General features: G+C 40.4%; 1 protein-coding gene across 1 annotated transcript in view; it reads left to right on the top strand.

The window, feature by feature from the left end:
• LRPPRC (leucine rich pentatricopeptide repeat containing) overlaps window positions 1-18,839 on the top strand; it is a 110,361-nt gene that overhangs the window by 25,771 nt on the left and 65,751 nt on the right. Inside the window, exons 12-14 of the mRNA XM_008254465.5 lie at window positions 9,716-9,834; window positions 13,779-13,872; window positions 17,269-17,335. Coding sequence (XP_008252687.3) covers window positions 9,716-9,834; window positions 13,779-13,872; window positions 17,269-17,335 — 280 coding nt within the window. The remainder of the gene's footprint in view (window positions 1-9,715; window positions 9,835-13,778; window positions 13,873-17,268; window positions 17,336-18,839) is intronic.

The following is an 18,839-nucleotide window of genomic DNA, read 5'->3' on the forward strand; positions in this document are numbered from 1 at the left end:
TTTTTGAACCACTGAAAGTTTGTTGCTCCTTCAAACCCTTGTGGCTTGTTAGTATTGTCCACCTATACAGAGGTCCCAAAACAGTTTTGGTACTCTGGTGAAATGTTTATCATGTAAATTTCTTTTCCCAACCTTACTACTGATCTAGACTTGAATTTGTTGCCATATTTTTGCTACTTAGTAAATATGAAAGAATTTAGCTGATTTCTTTCTATAGTTATACTAATTGAATAGTAACCAGTGGCCTTTGTCTTGAATGATCTTTGCTGGAATCTGAAAGTTTAGATTTTGGAGTTGCCTTGTTGAAAGCTCATGTTAGATTAAGGACTCTCCTGAATCCTGAGAGCATTCATGAAATTCAGTTAATGACCTTAAGTTCAACATGTAGCTGTCAGTAGTGCTGGGATTTGAATGGAAAATTATCTTTTTATACCATAATACTTTCCAAATTAGCTTTTTGTAAATAATTACACTGTATTTATTTTAAAAAAATTCTTAGGTACCATATAGAAATTTACATTAAGGATGTTTTTAAAAAGAAGCACCAATTTCTTAATGAAGATTTTACCTAGAAAGATGTAAAGACTTACGCTTTACTGAAAAATATAACTTGAGAGTACAAGACATTGTCAGTTATTTTACCATTTTTAAAAACTATGATTTTTGGGGCCAGCATTGTGGCTTAGCTGCCTGTGGCACCAGCATCACATAGGCATGCTGGTTTGAGTCTCAGCTGTTCCATTTCCGATTCATCTCCCTGCTAATGTGCCTGGGAAAGCAATAAAAAATGGCCCAAGTGTTTGGGCCCCTGCACCCACTTGGGAGACCTGGAAGCAGCTCCTGGCTCCTACATTCGGCCTGGCCCAGCCCTAGCTGTTATGGCCATTTGAAGAGTGAACCAGTGTTTCAAAGATTCTCCCTACCCCTACCCGCTCCTCATCCCTCCCTCCTTCCTCTTTCTCTGTAACTCTACCATGGTGCAGCAGGTTAAAGCCCTGGCCTAAAGTGCTGGCATTCCATACGGGTGCCGGTTCCAGTCCCAGCTGCTCCTCTTCCAATCTAGCTGTCTGCTGTGGCCTGGGAAAGCAGTAGAAGATGGCCCATGTCCTTGGGCCCCCATACCCATGTGGGAGACCTGGAGGAAGCTCCTGGCTCCTGGCTTTGAATCGGCGCAGCTCCGGCCGTTTGCAGCCATTTGGAGAGTGAACCAGCAAATGGAAGACCTTTCTCTGTGTCTCCTCTCTCACTGTCTAAGACTCTACCTCTCAAATAAATAAGTAAAATCTTAAAAATCAAACAAAAAAAGAAGTGGAGCAGCCAGGACTCCAATCAGTGGTCATATGGGATGCTGGCATCGCAAGCGGCTTAACTTGCTGTGCCACAAGGCCAGCTGCTTCTTCTATTACTTTTAACAATTCACATATGACTATTTCAAAATAAAGAACAAGTTTATTCTGTAAGAAGTTTAAACAAACTGTTACATGAAAAATGATTGTAGAATATACTACATATGGTCGGTGCCTTGGCTCAATAGGCTAATCCTCCGCCTGTGCCGTTGGCACACCGGGTTCTAGTCCCGGTCGGGACGCTGGATTCTGTCTCAGTTGCTCCTCTTCCAGTCCAGCTCTCTGCTGTGGCCTGGGAGTACAGTGGAGGATGGCCCAAGTGCTTGGGCCCTGCACCCCATGGGAGACCAGGAGGAAGCACCTGGCTCCTGGCTTCGGATCAGTGCGGTGCGCCGGCTGCAGCACACCAGCCACACCGGCCATTGAGGGGTGAACCAACGGAAAAGGAAGACTTTTCTCTCTCTCTCTCTCTCTCTGACTAACCACTCTGCCTGTCAAAAAAAAAAAAAGAATAAACTACATACTATCTTTCAAAACTTCCTGCAAAGAAAACCAGTTTTTTTAATAGACTTCTTTGCTCTCTTTTTTGAAAAGATTTATTTATTTATTTTTTAAGATCTATTTTATTTATTTGAAAGACTGTTAAAGAGAGAGAGGTAGAGATGCTGGCACCACATGCAGAGGATTAACCTACTGCGCCACAGCACTATTCCCTCCTCTGCTTCTGATCCAACTCCCTGCTAATACTCCTAGGAACATAGTGGAGGATATTCCAAGTATTTGGGCCCCTGCAACCTACATGGGAGACCTGGTTGGATTTCCAGGCTCCTGGCTTAGGCCTGCCCCAGCTCTGGCCGATGAAGCCATTTGGTGTATGAACCAGCTGATGGAAGTTCTTTCTCTTTGTCTCTCCCTCTCACTCTGTAACTGCCTTTCAAATAAAATTGAGTATATCTTTAAAAAACGAAATACTAGAAGAAAATCATGGCTGCAGTGTTGAAAGATGTAAAGGAATGTTTCATAAAAAATAAGTAAAATGCTTTAGGACATCAAAGAAAGATAGTTGGAGGTCAGATAAAACTGAGCCAAGAGTTTTCAACAACAGGGTGATCAAATTTCCATTGAAATTTTCTACCGGCAAGTTTAGCTGTCACCAGCCTCTAAGAAATATTTCCTCAATGCTCATCTTACTGGTATTTCTTTCTGTGGTACAGGTGGAAAAGTCATCTCATGGAATAACATACTTTTAGCAAGTTAGTTTAAATGAAAAGAAAAACCTATAGTGATTATGGGTACTGATAAGAAGTAACTGACTATTATACAAAGATTTAGTCTGTATGAAGAAGGCACTGTCTACCTTTGCTGGTAGTGAGTTTCTCACAGATTTGTCTCTAAATAAACCTGTTCTTGCTGTTGAGGAGGAAAAAAAATTTTTGAAAAGGAAAAATATATAAGGAAGGGCTGCTTTGAAAGCAGCCAGTTGGGAGAAGTAGTTGAATATAGGAAACTTACTTTTGAGAAAGAAATTGCATCCTGATGGAGTACACTAAATAGAGTATAAAAATCAAAGCCAAGAGTCATAATCATGAAAGTTCTTCAGGTAATTAATATGTTTCCCAATAATTTCAACTACTTTAGTTCTTTTTTTTTTTTTTTTTAAGATTTATTTATTTATTTGAAAAGTGAAGTTAGAGAGAGGGAGATAGAGAGAGATCTTCCATCCACTGGTTCACTTCCCAAATGGTGTTGGGCTAGGCTGGGCTGAAGCTAAGAGCCAGGTACAACTTCAAGTTCTCCCACGTGGGTGCAGGGACCCAAGCACCTGGGCCGTCTTCTGGGTTAGCGTATGCACATTAGCAGGGAGCTGGATCAGAAGTGGAGCAGCCAGGACTCAGACTGGTACCCATTTGGGATGCTGGCACTGTAGGTGGTGGCTTAACCTTCTATGCAACAACGCCAGTCCCTTGGATTTTCTTTTTAAAAATTTTTATTTGTTTTCATTGTGTTTGAAAGGCAGAGAGAGAGAGTAAGCTTCTGTCTGCTGGTTAGCTCCCTAAATGTCTGCAACAGCCTGGGCTAAGCAAGGCCAAAGCCAGGGTCCCTGAACTCTGAGTCTCCCATATGGGTGGCAGGGCCCGACGACATGAGCTTTCATAAGCTGCTTCCCCAGCACATACCTTAGCAGGAAGCTGGATCAGAAGTGGAATAGCTGAGACTTGAACCAGGCACTCAGATATGGCATCTCGGAGTGCCAAGCACTGATTTAACTGCTGTGCCAAAGGTGTTCAACCTCCTCCCCTGCAGGTTTTCGTAAGCCTGCTTTAGTTTCAGTTAGAAAGATAATGGAGTTAAAAATGCCAGCAACAGAGATCATCTGAGTGAGCAGAGTACACTCCTCCCCCTCATACATATTAAGGAAGAATTACGAGAATGAAATATCTGAGGCGTAGACGATGGGGTCAAGTTTTGCGAGTAGGAATAAGAATCTTACGTCTGCAGTTTGCTGGCCTGTTTACATCAGAATATCCTCTAGGGAACTTAATTACTGGTTATTTTGATATAGCTAAAAAGTTATCATTGCTACTGTTAATTTCATTAGGTTTAGTGCTTCACACAATTTTCTTTAATTAATTTATTGATTTGTATGTAGTAGAGAAGCAGAAAGTTCCCACCCCATAGTTCACTCCTCAAATGCCCACAACAAAGGTAGGATTTCGGTCCAGGTCTCTGTCTTGGGTAGCAGGAACTTAGTTGCCTGAGCTATCACTGCTGCCTCCCAGGACCTGCTTTGCTGGAGTAGGGAGTGGAGCCAGGCAGGAAGCCCAGGTGTGTGATATTGAAGAGGGCATCTTAACTGCCAGGCCGAGTGCTTATCCCTCTTTTCTTTTTATCTCAATAACCACCCTGAGATGTAAGTAGGGAGCTTTATCATCATTCTATACTGAACAATTAAGGAAACACTAGAAGTCATACCTTTTGCATGCTGAGCAAAGTCTTAATCCCAGTTCCTTCTTGTTGCAGGAAAAAGGTTTTTTTTCCTGGTTTTTGTAGTGTTAATTAGCACCTGTCAGTAATTAGGAGACTTGGCTTCTTACCCAAATTTTACCTGTGATCTTGTAGAAAACACTTTACAATCTTGTTAAAATGAATGTTAACTGACCTTTTTTTTTTTTAAAGATTTATTTTATTTAATTGAAAGACAGTTACAGAGAGAGGTAGAGACAGAGAGAGAGGTCTTCCGTCCGCTGATTCACTCCCCAGTTGGCCGCAATGGCCAGAGCTGCACCAATTCAAAGCCAGGAGCCAGGAGCTTTTTCCGGGTCTCCCACGTGGTTGCAGGGACCCAAGGACTTGGTCCATATTCTACTGCTTTCTCAGGCCATAGCAGAGAGCTGGATTGGAAGTGGAGCAGCTGGGATTCAAACCGTTGCCCATATGGGATGCCGGCACTGCAGGACAGGGCTTTAACCCACTGCGTCACAGCGCCGGCCCCAGCTGATCTTTTTAATTGACAAAAATTTATGTATTCAATGTGTAAAACGTGATGATTTAATATACTTACATGTTGTGTAGTAATTACCACAGTAAATTGACACATTCATCGCCCCCAGTAGTTGCCATCTGTGAGTGGGGAAGGGCAGTAAGGACCTGTAAAACCTGCTTTCCCACCAAATTTCAGGCAAAACTATAGTAATCTTAACTTTGCTCACCATGCTATACCTAGAATTTATTCATTTTCTATTTGAAAGTTTGTATCCTTTGACCAGTACCTCCTCATACCCCTAACCCCAGGACAGTCTCTGGCAACCTCTGTTGTACTCTCCGTTTCTAAAGTTCAATTTCTTTATGTTCCACATATGAGATCTTGTAGTATTATGTTTCTGTGTCTGGCTTAGGACCTCTAAAAACATTACCAGCTTTGTTTATATGGAGGATGCACCCCCTACCCCTATAGCCTGAATTGAAAGCCATATTAATGTCACATTTGATGTACTGACTAATCTAAGCCAAGTCGCAATTCTGAGATTCTTTTTATTTAGAATGTGGTAGTTTTGTTTTACTGTGGTCTTCCATCTTCTAAGAATTTTTCCTGGAGACTGGTGCACTGGCACAGCAGGTTAAGCCACTGGCTGTAACCCTGGCATCTCAAATGGGCACCGGTATGTGTCCTGGCTGCTCCACTTTCAATCCAGCTCCTTGCTAATGGCCTGGAAAAAGCAGCAGAAGATGACTTGAGTGCTTGGGTCCCTGTACTCACTTGGGAGACCCAGATGCAGCTCCTGGTTTCAGACTGGCCCAGCTCTGGCTGTTGCAGCCATTTGGGGAGTTAAACAGCAGATGGAAGATCTCTCTATCTCTGTCTATCCTTCTCTGTCTCTGTAACCCTGCCTTTCAAATAAATACATAAATGTTTAAAAAAATTCTTCCATACCTGTGGATAATATTTTAATAATTTTTGAACTTTGCCTACTTCCATTCAATAGGCATGGACTCTTACAGGTCAGAAAATTATTCCATTGAGTGCATTGATACATTGCTAGTGAGCAAAGATTAAGCAGTTAATATGTGTCAGAATTTTATGTAGAAGGCACAATTCATGACGTGTTGCTATTTCTGGTATAGAAACTAAGAGATCATGGCCCAGAATGGTAAAGTTACTTGTCCAAGTTTACCTTGCCATTTAGTACCAAAACTAGGATGGAAATTAGGTTTCCTTAAACTCAAAAGCATAGTTTTTTTGGTCACTTCACCAATGTATTTCAGAAGAAACTTAGCCATTTAAGCCATTAAATTTGCCCTGATTTATTACTAGTGATTAAAAAGCAATTTAGTTGTATCCTCCTATCAAGTGCTTAGTAACTTTTGCATATGCAGAAGAGGACTATATGATTTGCCATCTTTTTTTTTTTTTTTTTTTTTTTTTTAAGATTTATTTCTTTATTTGAAAGGCAGGATTACAGAGGCAGAGGGAGAGAGAGGTTTTCCATCCGCTGTTTCACTCCCCAAATGGCCACAATGCCTGGAGCTGGGCCGATCCAAAGCCAGGAGCCTGGGGCTTCTTCCAGGTTTCCCACTTGGGTTCAGGGGCCCATGGACTTGGGCCGCCTTTCCAAGGCGGAGAGCTTGGTTGGAAGAGGAGCAGCTGGGACACACACCGGCGCCTGTATGGGATGCTGGCACTACAGGCAGGGACTTTCCCCCTACCACACAGCACTGGCCCCACCATCTTTTATATTAAGTGTAATTGTTAATACTGATTCCTGCTGAATTTTAAAGGAATAGTTCTAAATTTTGCTTACAGGTTTTTTTTTTATATATATATACTATGTGAATTAACTCTACTTGCACGTTCTCCTAAATTTGAGTAGGCACAAGCTTTTGTGGGGACATTCTTTCTTTATAAATAAATTTCACCTTTGTTTTTGAAATTCTTATTTACTTATTCTATTGGCATAGGCAGACAGAGAGCTCATGTCTTCTGGTTCATTTCCCAAATGCTTGTGACAAGCTAGAACCTTGGGACTCAATCCAGGTCTCCCATGTGGGTGGCAGGGATCCAACTTTTTGAGCCATCACCTGCTCCCAGGGTGCACCTAGTAGGAAGCTGGAATTCAGAGTAGAGCAGGGACTCAAATCCAGGTACTCTGACATGCGATGTAGACATCTTAATGGTTAGGCAAGACACCTGCCCCCTTTGTTTTCTTTACTGTTTTACATCTTGAAAAAATGTATCTAAACCTCTAAGATACTGAATGTATTATTTATTTATCCCTGCCCCAGGTTTACTGACATAAATGACAAATAAATGTATTTAAGATCTACAGTATAACATTTGGAGATAAATATTATGAAATGATTACCACAGTCAAGCTAACTACCATATCCATAGTCTTACTTATTTTTTTTCCCAATAGTGAAAATACTTGAGATATATTCTGGGAAAATTTCAAGTATACCTTAGTATTAACTATACTCACTGTGTTGTACATGAAGCCTAGAGAACTTATTATAAATGAAAATTTATGTTCTTCAGCCAAAATCTCTCACCCTTTCATCCTCTTTGCACTGTCTCCCCTCCCCAGTTCCTGGTAACCAGCATTCTACTGCCAGTTACAGGGAGAACTTTTTTTGAGATTCCACGTATAAATGAGATCATGGAGTATTTGTCTTTATGTCTGGCGTATTACACTTGGCATAATGTCCTCAAGGTTTGTGTTGTCGAAAATGACTAGAGTTCCATATAGCTGAACATTTTTCCTTTTTATATATATTTATGCACCACATTTTTCTTTCTTTGCATCTGTTGACAGTGTTTTTCCACATCTTGGCTACTGTGAACAATGGTGCATGAAAATCAGTGTGCAGATACTGTTTTGCCTTTTCATTTTGTTGATAGGTTCCTGTGATGTGCAGAAAGCTTTTAGCTTGATGTGGTCCTACTTGTTTTTCTTTTGCCTGTGCTTTTATTTCATATCTAAAACTAAGAACACAGTTTTCTTCTAGAAGTTTTAGAGTTTCAGGTTTTAGTCTTTAATCCACTTGGAGCTGATTTTTATACATGATGTAAAGACTTAAAGTAACAAGTGTCATTCTTTTGCTGGTGAATTTCTGGTTGTTTGTTTTTTTTTTTTTCTGTTTTTTTCCAGAGTCATTTATTGAAGAGTCCATTATTTCTTCATTTGTATTCCTGATGCCTTTGTAAAAATTGTCTATATGTATGAGTGTTTATTTTTGAGTTCATTATTATGGTTTATGCGTCTACTTTTATGCCAATACTATTTAATATTTAATGAAATACTCTGATCCATAATCTGAATTTTACCTGGAAGAAACATGCAGATACTTGGAATACTTACAGATTTGCCTGGGTCTTTCTGTACTCAGTGGGACTTTACAACCAATTATTTATACTAGAGCATTTTTATATAGCAAGTTTATAGAAATACAGTTTTTCTGTATAGGTGATACCGTAAATCAAAAATACTTTTAGGGGAGGCTTTTTTCTTTTGTTTTAAGGTTTTATTTATGTATTTGAGAGGCACACAGAGAGAAAAAGAAAGGTCTACCATCTGCTGGTTCACTCCCCCAGATGGCTGCAGGGGCCAGAGATGGGCTAATCTGAAGCCAGGAGCTGAGACCTTTTGGTGGGTCTCCCACATGGGTGCAGAGTGGTTCAGAGGCCCAAGTGCCTGGGCCATCTTCCACTGCTTTCCCAGGCTATAGCAGAGAGCTAGATTAGAAGAGGAGTAGCCGGGACACGAACCAGTGACCATATGGGATGCTGGGGCCACAGGCAGAGGCTTAGCCAGCTGTGCCACAGCCCTGGCTGTGGGAAGTTTTAATGTGAAAGTAATGAAGGTGAAGAAGTAAGTTTTAATAGGAAAACAAAGGGCACTGATGTGACATAGCAGGTAAAGCCACTGCCTGTGATGCTGGCATCTCATCTGTGTGCCAGTTTGAGCCCAGCTCCCTGCTAATGCCTGGGAAAAGCAGTGGAGGATGGTCCAAGTGTTTCAGCCCTGCTACTCATGTGGGAGATACTGATTAAGCTCCTGGCTCCCAGGTTCAGGTTGGGTCAAGCCTGGCTGTTGAGGCCATCTGGGGAGTGAACCAATGAATGGAAGATCAATCGATCTCTCTTTGACTCTTCATCTCTTCCTATAACTCTAACTTCAAGCTAATAACTACATGTAAAGAAAAAAGGAGGGAAAACAAGTGTGTACTATCTTTTTATTAAATGGTAGCCTTTGTCAAATTAAGTTAATTAAACCTGTACAGTTTGATAGGTTCTAATATAAAAAATTCAGTTTGTGCTGTTTATTAACTATAGCTTTGCAAAACATGAAATGATGTTTTGTTAAGATTGATTTTATTATCTGGAAAGGATAGTAACAGAGAGAGAGAGAGAAGGAGATCTTCCATCCAGTGGTTCACCCCCAAATGGCTGCTAACAGCCAGAGCTGGGCCAGGCTGAAGCCAGAACCTGGGAACTCCATCTGGGTCTCCTACATGGGTGCAGACGCCCAAGTACTTGGACCCATCTTCCTCTGCTTTCCCAGGCACATTAGCAGGAACCTGGATCAGAAGCAGAGCAACTGGGATTCAAACTGGCAATGAGAATGGGTTGCAAGTGTCAGTAGTGATGGCTTTACCCTCTGTATCACAACCCTGGCCCCTTTGCAGTCTCTTAGAAAATTAAATTTTATAGTTCACATGCTTTTTTTGTTTGCATTTTCTTTTAGACAAACAAAATATTGAGTAATTTTCCTACATTATGATTTTCTGAAAATAACTGAATTGAGCCTTCTGGTCTTTTGTCGGTTTACTTCCTAGTCTTCATTTCTCTACTTCTGAATTTTATCTTACAGGTATAATTGAAGTCCTCAAAGGAATGCATGAAATGGGAGTAGTTCCTGATCAGGAGACTTACATCAATTATGTGTTCCCATCCTTTGATAATGTACAGTCAGTACGTGCTGTTTTGCAGGTGAGTAGAGGTGTGGTTTAATTTCATAATTAAAGAGCGTATCATTCGTCCCTAATGGTCAGTGGTCACACACACAAGAAAGCCATTGAGCTGATGACTGCAGGTGCTCAACTGTGTATGCAATTTTTTTTTTTTTTTCAAATTTCAGTTAATTACCTACTTTGAAAGGCAGAAAGACAGATTTTTCCATCTACTGCTGGTTCACTCCTTAAATGCCTGCATAGCCAGAGCTGGGTGTGGCCATAACCAGGAACCCAAAACTGAATCTGGGTCTCCCACAGGGGTGGCAGCAACTCGAGTACTTGAATCATCACCTGCTGCCTCTCAGGGTGCACGTTACCAAAAGGAGGAATCGGGAGCAGAGCTGAGGCTGGAATCCAAACATTCAGATATGAGATGCGGGGGTTTCAGGTGGCATCTTAACTGCTGGGCCGAATGCCTGTTTCTGTATACAGTTTTCTAAAGCTTTGTAAAAAGTATTCATTAGCTTTATAGTGATTTAACTTAAAAGGTAAAGCATTTTTCTTGTGTTGAAAAGGCAATTTGGCCATACCAGAAAAAATTAAAACAATATTCACTCTTTAATCCCATGGTAAAATGCAACTAGCAGTCTTCACTTTTTGAACATTATTCTGAATTCTCTTTTAAAAAATAATCTTTTGTGTGACCACAGAGTGTTATTTTCCTGCCAAATAGTTCTTGTTCCCTCCAGAATAGTCAAAGTGTTGTGAAGGGGCACTTGAAGACATTGTCCTGGACAACACATTGGGTCAACAAGGGTCACATTTCCATTTTCTACACAAAGCACTGTACAGTTAGGAACAACAGGACAGAGCACCAAATGCAGAATAAGAATATTTCTTTAAGAGATTGGTTCCCTATGCAGTTATTCATATGATATGTTCATTTTTCTAATAATATTAGAGTGTTCCTTCCTGTCCATGAAGTAATTACATAATTATAATCCTCTTAAAGTTAGGGTTAATGTTTTGATTGTCTTTACCTTTCTTTCTAAATTATTAGGAGAGTAATTTGAGCCTGTATTATACATATTTTACTGTTTTTTTTTTAATTAGCAGAGTTTTTCTTTTTTTTTTCTTTTTCTTTTTCTTTTTTTTTTTTTTTAGATATAATTTATTTGGAAGAGTTACAAAGAGAGATAGAGCCAAAGAGAGAAAGAGAGAGGTCTTCCATTCTGCTGGTTCACTCCCCAAATGAACACAGTGGCCAGAGCTGAGCTGATCCAAAGCCAGGAGCCAGGAGCTTCTTCCGGGTCTCCCACTTGGGTGCAGGGCCCATGGATTTGGGCCATCTTCTACTGCTTTCCCATGCCATAGCAGAGAGCTGGATGGGAAGTGGAGCGTCCGGAACACAAACCAGTGCCCATTTTGGATGCTGGTGCTGCAGACCGGGGCTTTAACTCACTGCACCACAGCGCCAACCCCTGTTATTATTTTAAAACTCCACTTTAGGGGCCGGCACTGTGGTATAGCAGGTAAAGCTGCCGCCTGCCGTGCCAGCATCCCAAATGTGTGCCAGTTTGAGACTCTGCTGCTCCACTTCCAATCCAGCTCTCTGCTGTGGCATGGAAAAGCAATAGAAGATGGCCCACATCCTTGGGCCCCTGCATCAGTATGGGAAGACTCGGAGGAAGCTCCTGACTCCTGGCTTCAGATTGGCACAGCTCCGGTTATTGTGGCCAGTTGGAGAGTGAACCCGCGGATGGAAGATCCCTTCTCTCTCTCTCTGCCTCTCCTTCTCTCTCTGTGTAACTCTTTCAAAGAAATAAATCTTAAAAAAAACTCTACCACATTCTCTTATTTTTCTAAATGTTTTCTTTCTATACAGAAATATAGCCCAAAATTGCAATATCTTGTACTAACTTTGCTATCTCACTGGTGACTTATTTTAGGGAGAAACAGATCTAGTTGGATACTTACCCTAAATTTGATTTTATTCATTCTCATCACAACTACTCTTCGCCTCTGTTTCCGGAATTTCAGTACTATGTATTGTTGGCTTGGAAATTACTACCCAGTTTCATGGTTTGCCTTTTTATCTTTGGCTGCAGTTTTTATTAGTTTTTGAAAATTATGTAATATATTCATTGATTAATTTGAAAACACAAGTCAGTGATAAGACTTCACAACTCATCCACAGTTCCTTGAGATAATCATTATTGCTTAATGTATATTCATTCAGGTGTATGTATCTGAGAAATCTCTTTTAGGAAAAAGTGGATTACATTATTCTATTACCCAACAACTTAGGTTTTTTCATTTAATGTCTTTCCATAGCAGTAATTCTACAAATTGTCTTTGAGGCTTGAATCCAGTTTTGTTGTATAGATATACCATAGTTTATTTACTTATTTATTTTTTAAAGATTTATTTTTTTATTATTTGAAAGGCAGAGTTACAGAGAAGCAGAGGCAGAGAGAGAGAGACAAAGAGAGGGGTCTCCATCTGCTGGTTCACTCCGCAAATGGCCGGAATGGCCAGAGCTGGGCCGATACAAAGTTGGGAGCCAGGAGCTTCTGCTTCTCCCTCATGGGTACAGGGGTCCAAGCACTTAGGCCATCTTCCACTGCTTTCCCAGGCCATAGCAGAGAGTTGGATCATAAGTGCAGCAGCCAGGACTTGAACCAGCAGCCATATGGGATGCTGGCACTGCAGGCAGCAGCTTTACCTGCTATGCCACAATGCCATCCCCATCTATAGTTTATTTTTTTTGTTGCTTATTGCAACAAAATTATCTGGGTGGTGTTTACATTGTGCTGTTAGTAGTCAATAAACATGTTAGAATTAAGTTTTGGGGGGGCCTGCGCTTTGGCACAGCCAGTTAACGCCCTGGCCTGAAGTGCTGGCATCCCATATGTGCGCCGGTTCTGGTCCTGCCTGCTCCACTTCTGATCCAGCTCTCTGCTGTGGCCTGGGAAAGCAGTAGATGGCCCAATTCCTTCGGCCTCTGCACCCACGTGGGAGACCGGAAGAAGCTTCTGGCTCCTGACTTCAGATCAGCACAGCTCCGGCCATTGTGGCCAATTGGGGAGTGAACCAGCGGATAGAAGACCTGCCTCTTCTCTCCTCTCTCTGTGTAACTCTGACTTTCAAATAAATAAATAAATCTTTTTAAAAAATTAAATTTTGGTTCATATGAAATTTTTTTCAAACAAATCATGTTGGTACAAGTGGGGGCACTTGGAATTAAATAAAATTAACTTCGATCCTAATCTCAATTCATTCCCCCAGAGTATCATTTCAGCTTGATGCATTGAAGGTTTTTTTTTTTTTTTTAAGTTTTTTTTTTAAAGATTTATTTATTTTATTTGAAAGAGTTACATGAGAGAGGCAGAGGCAGAGAGAGAGGTCTTTCATCTCTTTCACTCTCCAAATGGCTATGACGCTGGAACTGTGCTAATCTGATGCCAGGAGCCAGGAGCCTCCTCCAGGTCTCCCATGTGGGTGCAGGGGTCCAAGGACCTAGGCCATCCTCTCTTGCTTTCCCAGGAATGTCAGCAGAGAGCTGAATCATAAGTGGACCAGCTAGGACTCGAACTGGTGGCCATATACAGTGCCGGCACTGCAGGTAGTGGCTTTACCTACTATGCCACAGCACCAGCCCCTGAAGTTTTGTTTTGTTATGAATGTGAGAATTGTTTTAGTAGTCTTTAGTAGGAAACCCTTCTAGAAATAAAGCACTTTAAAAGTAAAAGATTATCTATATTTGACAATAAGCATTTGATGTGTAGTGTTGGAATTCCTTTCAAAGCTTTGTCAAAATTCAGTTATGTATGTATTGTTCTAGAAGATAATCTTCTTAAATGATAGATTATGAGAGAATATGGTGATAAAAAGCAACAAAAAAAACCAGGAGATTTGAATGTTACATCAAACTATTGTTAGCTGAGACATGTTATCATTTATACATGCTTTAATCCCTAGGAAAATGGATGTCTACCTGAAAGTGATACGTTTTCTCTAGCTGAAGTGAGACATGAAGCACTAAATGGGAACCTAGCCTATATTTTGTCATTTTGTAAGTATGCAACATTAGCAGTAACTTGCCAGATATTGATTTTAGTAACTATTGAGGGCTTGTGTAGTAGTGATACAAGGAAATCTTTTGTTTTTAAAGCCAGAGTGGTTGAGTGGGTGAGACAGTTTGTGAACTGAACTCACGAATAATTGGGAAGTAATTTTTAAAACATAGAGTTACGGTGGAGATAAGATGGGAACCCTCCCTATTTCCTCCAACCCCCAAACACACGAACAAGGCTCGGGTCCTATTTATAATTTATTTGCTGATTATGTGACCTGGAAGAGGTCTCTTACCTCTCCAGTTTCATTAAATGAGGCTAGGACTACCTTATGGGTGTTGTGAAAATCAGTTGAGAAACTATTTCTGAAAGTATTTGCAATTATCTAGATAGAAGCTTTCTAAAATCCCGATTTGGTACATATTATCTATGTATACGTCACCTGAAATAGTTGAAATATTGTTAGGGAAACACTAAATGTCCAGAATGAAAAATGGTGAATGTTAAATTTTGAGTCAAAGGTTGAATCTTACTGCTATCTGCTATCTGGGTGTATCAATTTTTGCCTTCTACTGTGTATGATACATAGATTTTCCATACTGACAGGATGAAAACAGAAGCATTAGCAGAGGAATCTAGGTTCATAAGGTGCATACAGAAGAGCTGCCTTTTCCTTTTATCATGCCAGCTCAACCGCTTTGTTTTTAAAGACTTGTTTGTTGCTAAGGAAACTGAATGCTTTTTGTCAGCTGCTTACTGATATGTTTCTGGTCACCTTTTTAATGATTAACAGCTGACAGTATTCTGTGAAATACTGTTTTGAAATAGTATAAAAGTAAATTTTCAAGACATTGTTTATTTGGAAAAATGCCAGGAACTTTAAGACTAAAGAATATTTGAAATTACTCTTGTTGGTGCCCTCCCTCCTGCTTTGATTCACGGGTCTTTGAAGAGCAGTCAGTTGTTTAATTGCTCGTATTTGTTTTAGGCTGGTCTCAGATTAATGAAATATCAATTATTTATCAATTATTAAAGATCAATTAAAGATAATTGAGACGGGGCTGGCACTTGGCGCAGTAGGTTAATCCTCCGCCTGCGGCGCCAGCATCCCATATGGGTACTGATTCTGGTCCTGGCTGCTCCTCTTCCCATCCAGTTCTCTTCTATGGCCTGGGAAAGCAGTAGAGGATGGCCCAAGTCTTTGGGCCCCTGCACCCATGTGGGAGACCAGGAAGAAGCACCTGGCTCCTGGCTTCGGATTGGCACAGCTCCAGCCATTGCGGCCATTTGGGGAGTGAACCATCGGATGGAAGAACTCTCTCTCTGTCTCTCCCTCTCTCTGTCTGTAACTCTACCTCTCAAATAAATAAAAATCTTTAAGAAAAAAAATTTTTTAAAAATAATTAAGAGGCATATAGTTACTTTCACTTTAAAATTCTCTGAGTGTAGAACAATTTATCCCAAAGAATTTTGAAGTGGACATAACTATATATCTCTCAATTATCTTTAATTTTGTTTGCTCAGACTCATTTTCCAAGCCTGGAAACACAAATGGGAAAATGTTTCCCACTAGCACGACAATAAATATGACACCTATAAATTTGAAGTAAATGTCATTGAAATATTCGAAGAATTGAAAACCTTGGGTGTGATGGGTTAAAAATGATTTTTAGGAGGCCCGGTGCTATTGCGCAGTGGGTTAAACCACTGCCTGCAGTGCCAGTATCCCATATGGGCACTGATTCAAGTCTTGGCTGGTCCACTTCCGATCTCGATCCCTGCTAATGCATCTGGGAAAGCAGGGGAAGATAGCCCAAGTACTTGAGTCCCTGTACCCACCTGGGAGACCTGGAAGAGGCTCCTGGCTCCTGGTTTCAGCCTGGACCAGCTCTGGCCATTGTTAACCAGTGAATAGAAGATCTCCCCCCACCTTCCCTCTCTGCCTATGGTTCTGACTTTCAAGTAAAGAAATAAATAAATATTTTTTAAAAAATTATTTTTAGATTTTCTAATGTGATAAAACTACTGAGAAAGAAACTCCTTGTTCAGAGTATACAGTGGTAGGTTAATCCCAAACCATTGCCTTTATGTGTGAAGGGTAGTTTTTTATCTAGTATTACGAGGGTTGAACAAGTCATACTGACTGTGACTCATCCCATGAGGTTTTTTCTTGTTTTTTTTTCCTACTAAATTAAACCAGGTATCTTAAAGTATATATGTTGTCTTCCGAATTTACCTGTTCTGTGCACTCACATTCTGCCAATGTCTGTGTCATTCAGCAGCTATGTTACACTTTCAGTGAAAAGATGAAGTTAGTTACAATATGATGCCACTTTAATACAATTGTGGGAAAAATAAACTGAACAGGTCCCTTTACTAGTTACAGTAAGCGTTACGTAAGAAATCCATGTAAGGCCTGATTTTTTTTTTTTTACAGTAAAGCCAATCAAGCTCACAGTGTCAGCTTCAAAACATACAAAAATTAAAGATTTATTTGTTTATTTGAAAGGCAGAGTTTCAGAGAGACAGAGAGAGAGAGAGAGAGGGCTAACATCCAATGATTGACTCCCCAAATGGCCGCAACGGCTGGAGCTGATCCGGAGCCAGGAGCCAAGAGCTTCTTCCAGTCTCCCATGAGGGCGTAGGGGCCCAAGGACTTGGGCCATCTTCTACTGCTTTCCCAGGCCATCACAGAGAGCTGGATGGGAAGTGGAGCAGCCAGGACTTGAACCGGTGCCCACATGGGATGGCGGCACTGCATGTGGCGGCTTTACCCACTAAGCCACAGCGCCGGCCAGTGTTATAAACTATTAAATACCAAAATGAGTAGGAGAGCAGAGAAATGATCAGGGGAGTGAAAGATCAGTATAAATCAGTATATCACAGACGTGAAGTCCTGTTTTATTATGACTTTAAGTTAACATTCTTAGATGAATGCTGGTCTTTGATCATGGTGGAAAATGGAATGAGAAAGTATAAATAGTTCAACAGAAGTCACCACCATTCTCAGAAAAGAACTTTTCCCCTCACCTGCTATCTTTAAAGAACAAAACTTCTGTTGGGTACTTGATTTCTCTTCCTAGAGCCGGAGTCCACCCGTAGTATGTGTACCAGACTGACTTGAATATGGTGGCATATTAGTAATTGCCATTTACACAAACAAATATTTATGGTATACATTCATTTGTTATATAAATTCATGAAAATACCTTCAAAAGCTAGTTTTTTTGCAGATATATTTTTGCATTATCTAATTTTGTATGAAAATATTTCAAAATAAAAATTTCTAAAATAAAAATTGAAAGAGTGATATTCAAATAAGTTGATACATTAGGGGTTCTTTAAATTTATTTTTGTTTGGTGTAGGGTTTATTGATATTTATTTTCTTTTGCAGTGGAGTCAAATACAACGCCTTTCCCATTTAATTATTTGAGGGGCAGCCTGATTCTTGGCTTTAGGAGGTAAGATAATCAACTGAAATGCTCTTTGCCTGAATCTGCACTGATAGCTCCTGTCCATTTGACCTACTGCATGAGGAAAGATACATATATTCTTACTTCCAATATATAAGTTACCTGAAATAACATTACCAGTGTTATTCTTCCAGGTGATTGAATTGAGTTTAAGTAGCCTTCTACATCATGTTTTCCAAGAAGTACACACTGATGTGGAAAATATCCAGGAAGAAAGCACTGTTGGAGTTGTGGACAAATTTGCATGTATATTCAGTTATGTCCTTGAATAGCCCATCACGGAATATTTTTATTCACTGTAGTAGTTCTGTTGCTTTCTTCTGTCCAATTTTGGTATTTTGAAAACATTCAAACCTAAAGAACAGTTGAGAGAATAGTGAAAGGAACATCCACATGCTCTTTCTCTAGATTTGTCAACTGTCAGCATTTTGCCTTCTTCTTACCTAGGTGCATTAGCAGGGAGCTAGATAAGAAGCAGAGTAGCTGGGACTGTTCCTGTTCAGGATGCCTGTGTTGCGGGCGGCAGCTTAATGCCAGCAACCCAGACTCAAACCTGTGTCCATATGGGATGCTGCCATTGTAGGCAGCAGCTTTATTCCCTATGCCACAACGCTGGCCCCTTGTGTATTTTCTTTATGGTATTATTTGATGGAGTTGAGAGTTGGAGTTGGTGTTACTGGTGAGGGTGTGATTGAAGCCATGGTCACTTTTGAGCAAAGCAGTGTAGAATAGTGACTCTTCATCATGAGTTGTGGTTTTCTTTGTGCATTGTAAACATATGGCAGTAGTTTTACAGATTGTTTTCTTCTGTATAGAAATAGGTACTTGGGGCTGCTGTTGTGGTATAGACGGTTAAGCCTCCACCTGCAATGCTAGTATCCTATTTGGGTGCCTGTTTGAGTCCTGGCTACTCTACTTCTGATCTAGCTCCCTGCAGATGTGCAGGGGAAAGCAGCTGAGGATGGCCAAAGTGCTTGGGCCCTTGCACGCATATGGGAGATCCAGAAGCAGCTCTGGGCTCCTGGCTTCAGCCTGGCCCAGCCCCAGCTGTTGCAGCTATTTGGGGAGTGAACCAGTGGATGGAAGACCTCTCTCTTGTTTCTCCCCTCTGCATGTTAGAGGTTGGTGGTAAGGAGAAAGAACATTAACCAAGATGGGATAGAGGATAGGATTTAGAATAGAAACTCTGCCTTTCAAGTAAAATAAATAATTTTTTTAAAAAAAGACATAGATACTTGTAAAAGATCATTGAAGTTGTTTTTTGTTTGCTTTTAACCAAGAGTGACATTATACTTCTACTCCTCAGTCTTTGTTTTTTACTTTACAATACTATCTAGATACCTCTTGGTCTACCAGTATAAATCTGATTGTTAATATTGTTTAATACCTTTGGAAGATTTTTTTTTTTTTTTTTTTTTTTTTTTTTTTTTTGCCAAGCAGAGTGGACAGTGAGAGAGAGAGAGAGACAGAGAGAAAGGTCTTCCTTTGCCGT

This window comes from Oryctolagus cuniculus, chromosome 2 (genome assembly GCF_051225735.1).
Source record: "Oryctolagus cuniculus isolate XC-2025 breed Fujian yellow rabbit chromosome 2, ASM5122573v1, whole genome shotgun sequence".
Taxonomy (NCBI): Eukaryota; Metazoa; Chordata; class Mammalia; order Lagomorpha; family Leporidae; genus Oryctolagus; species Oryctolagus cuniculus.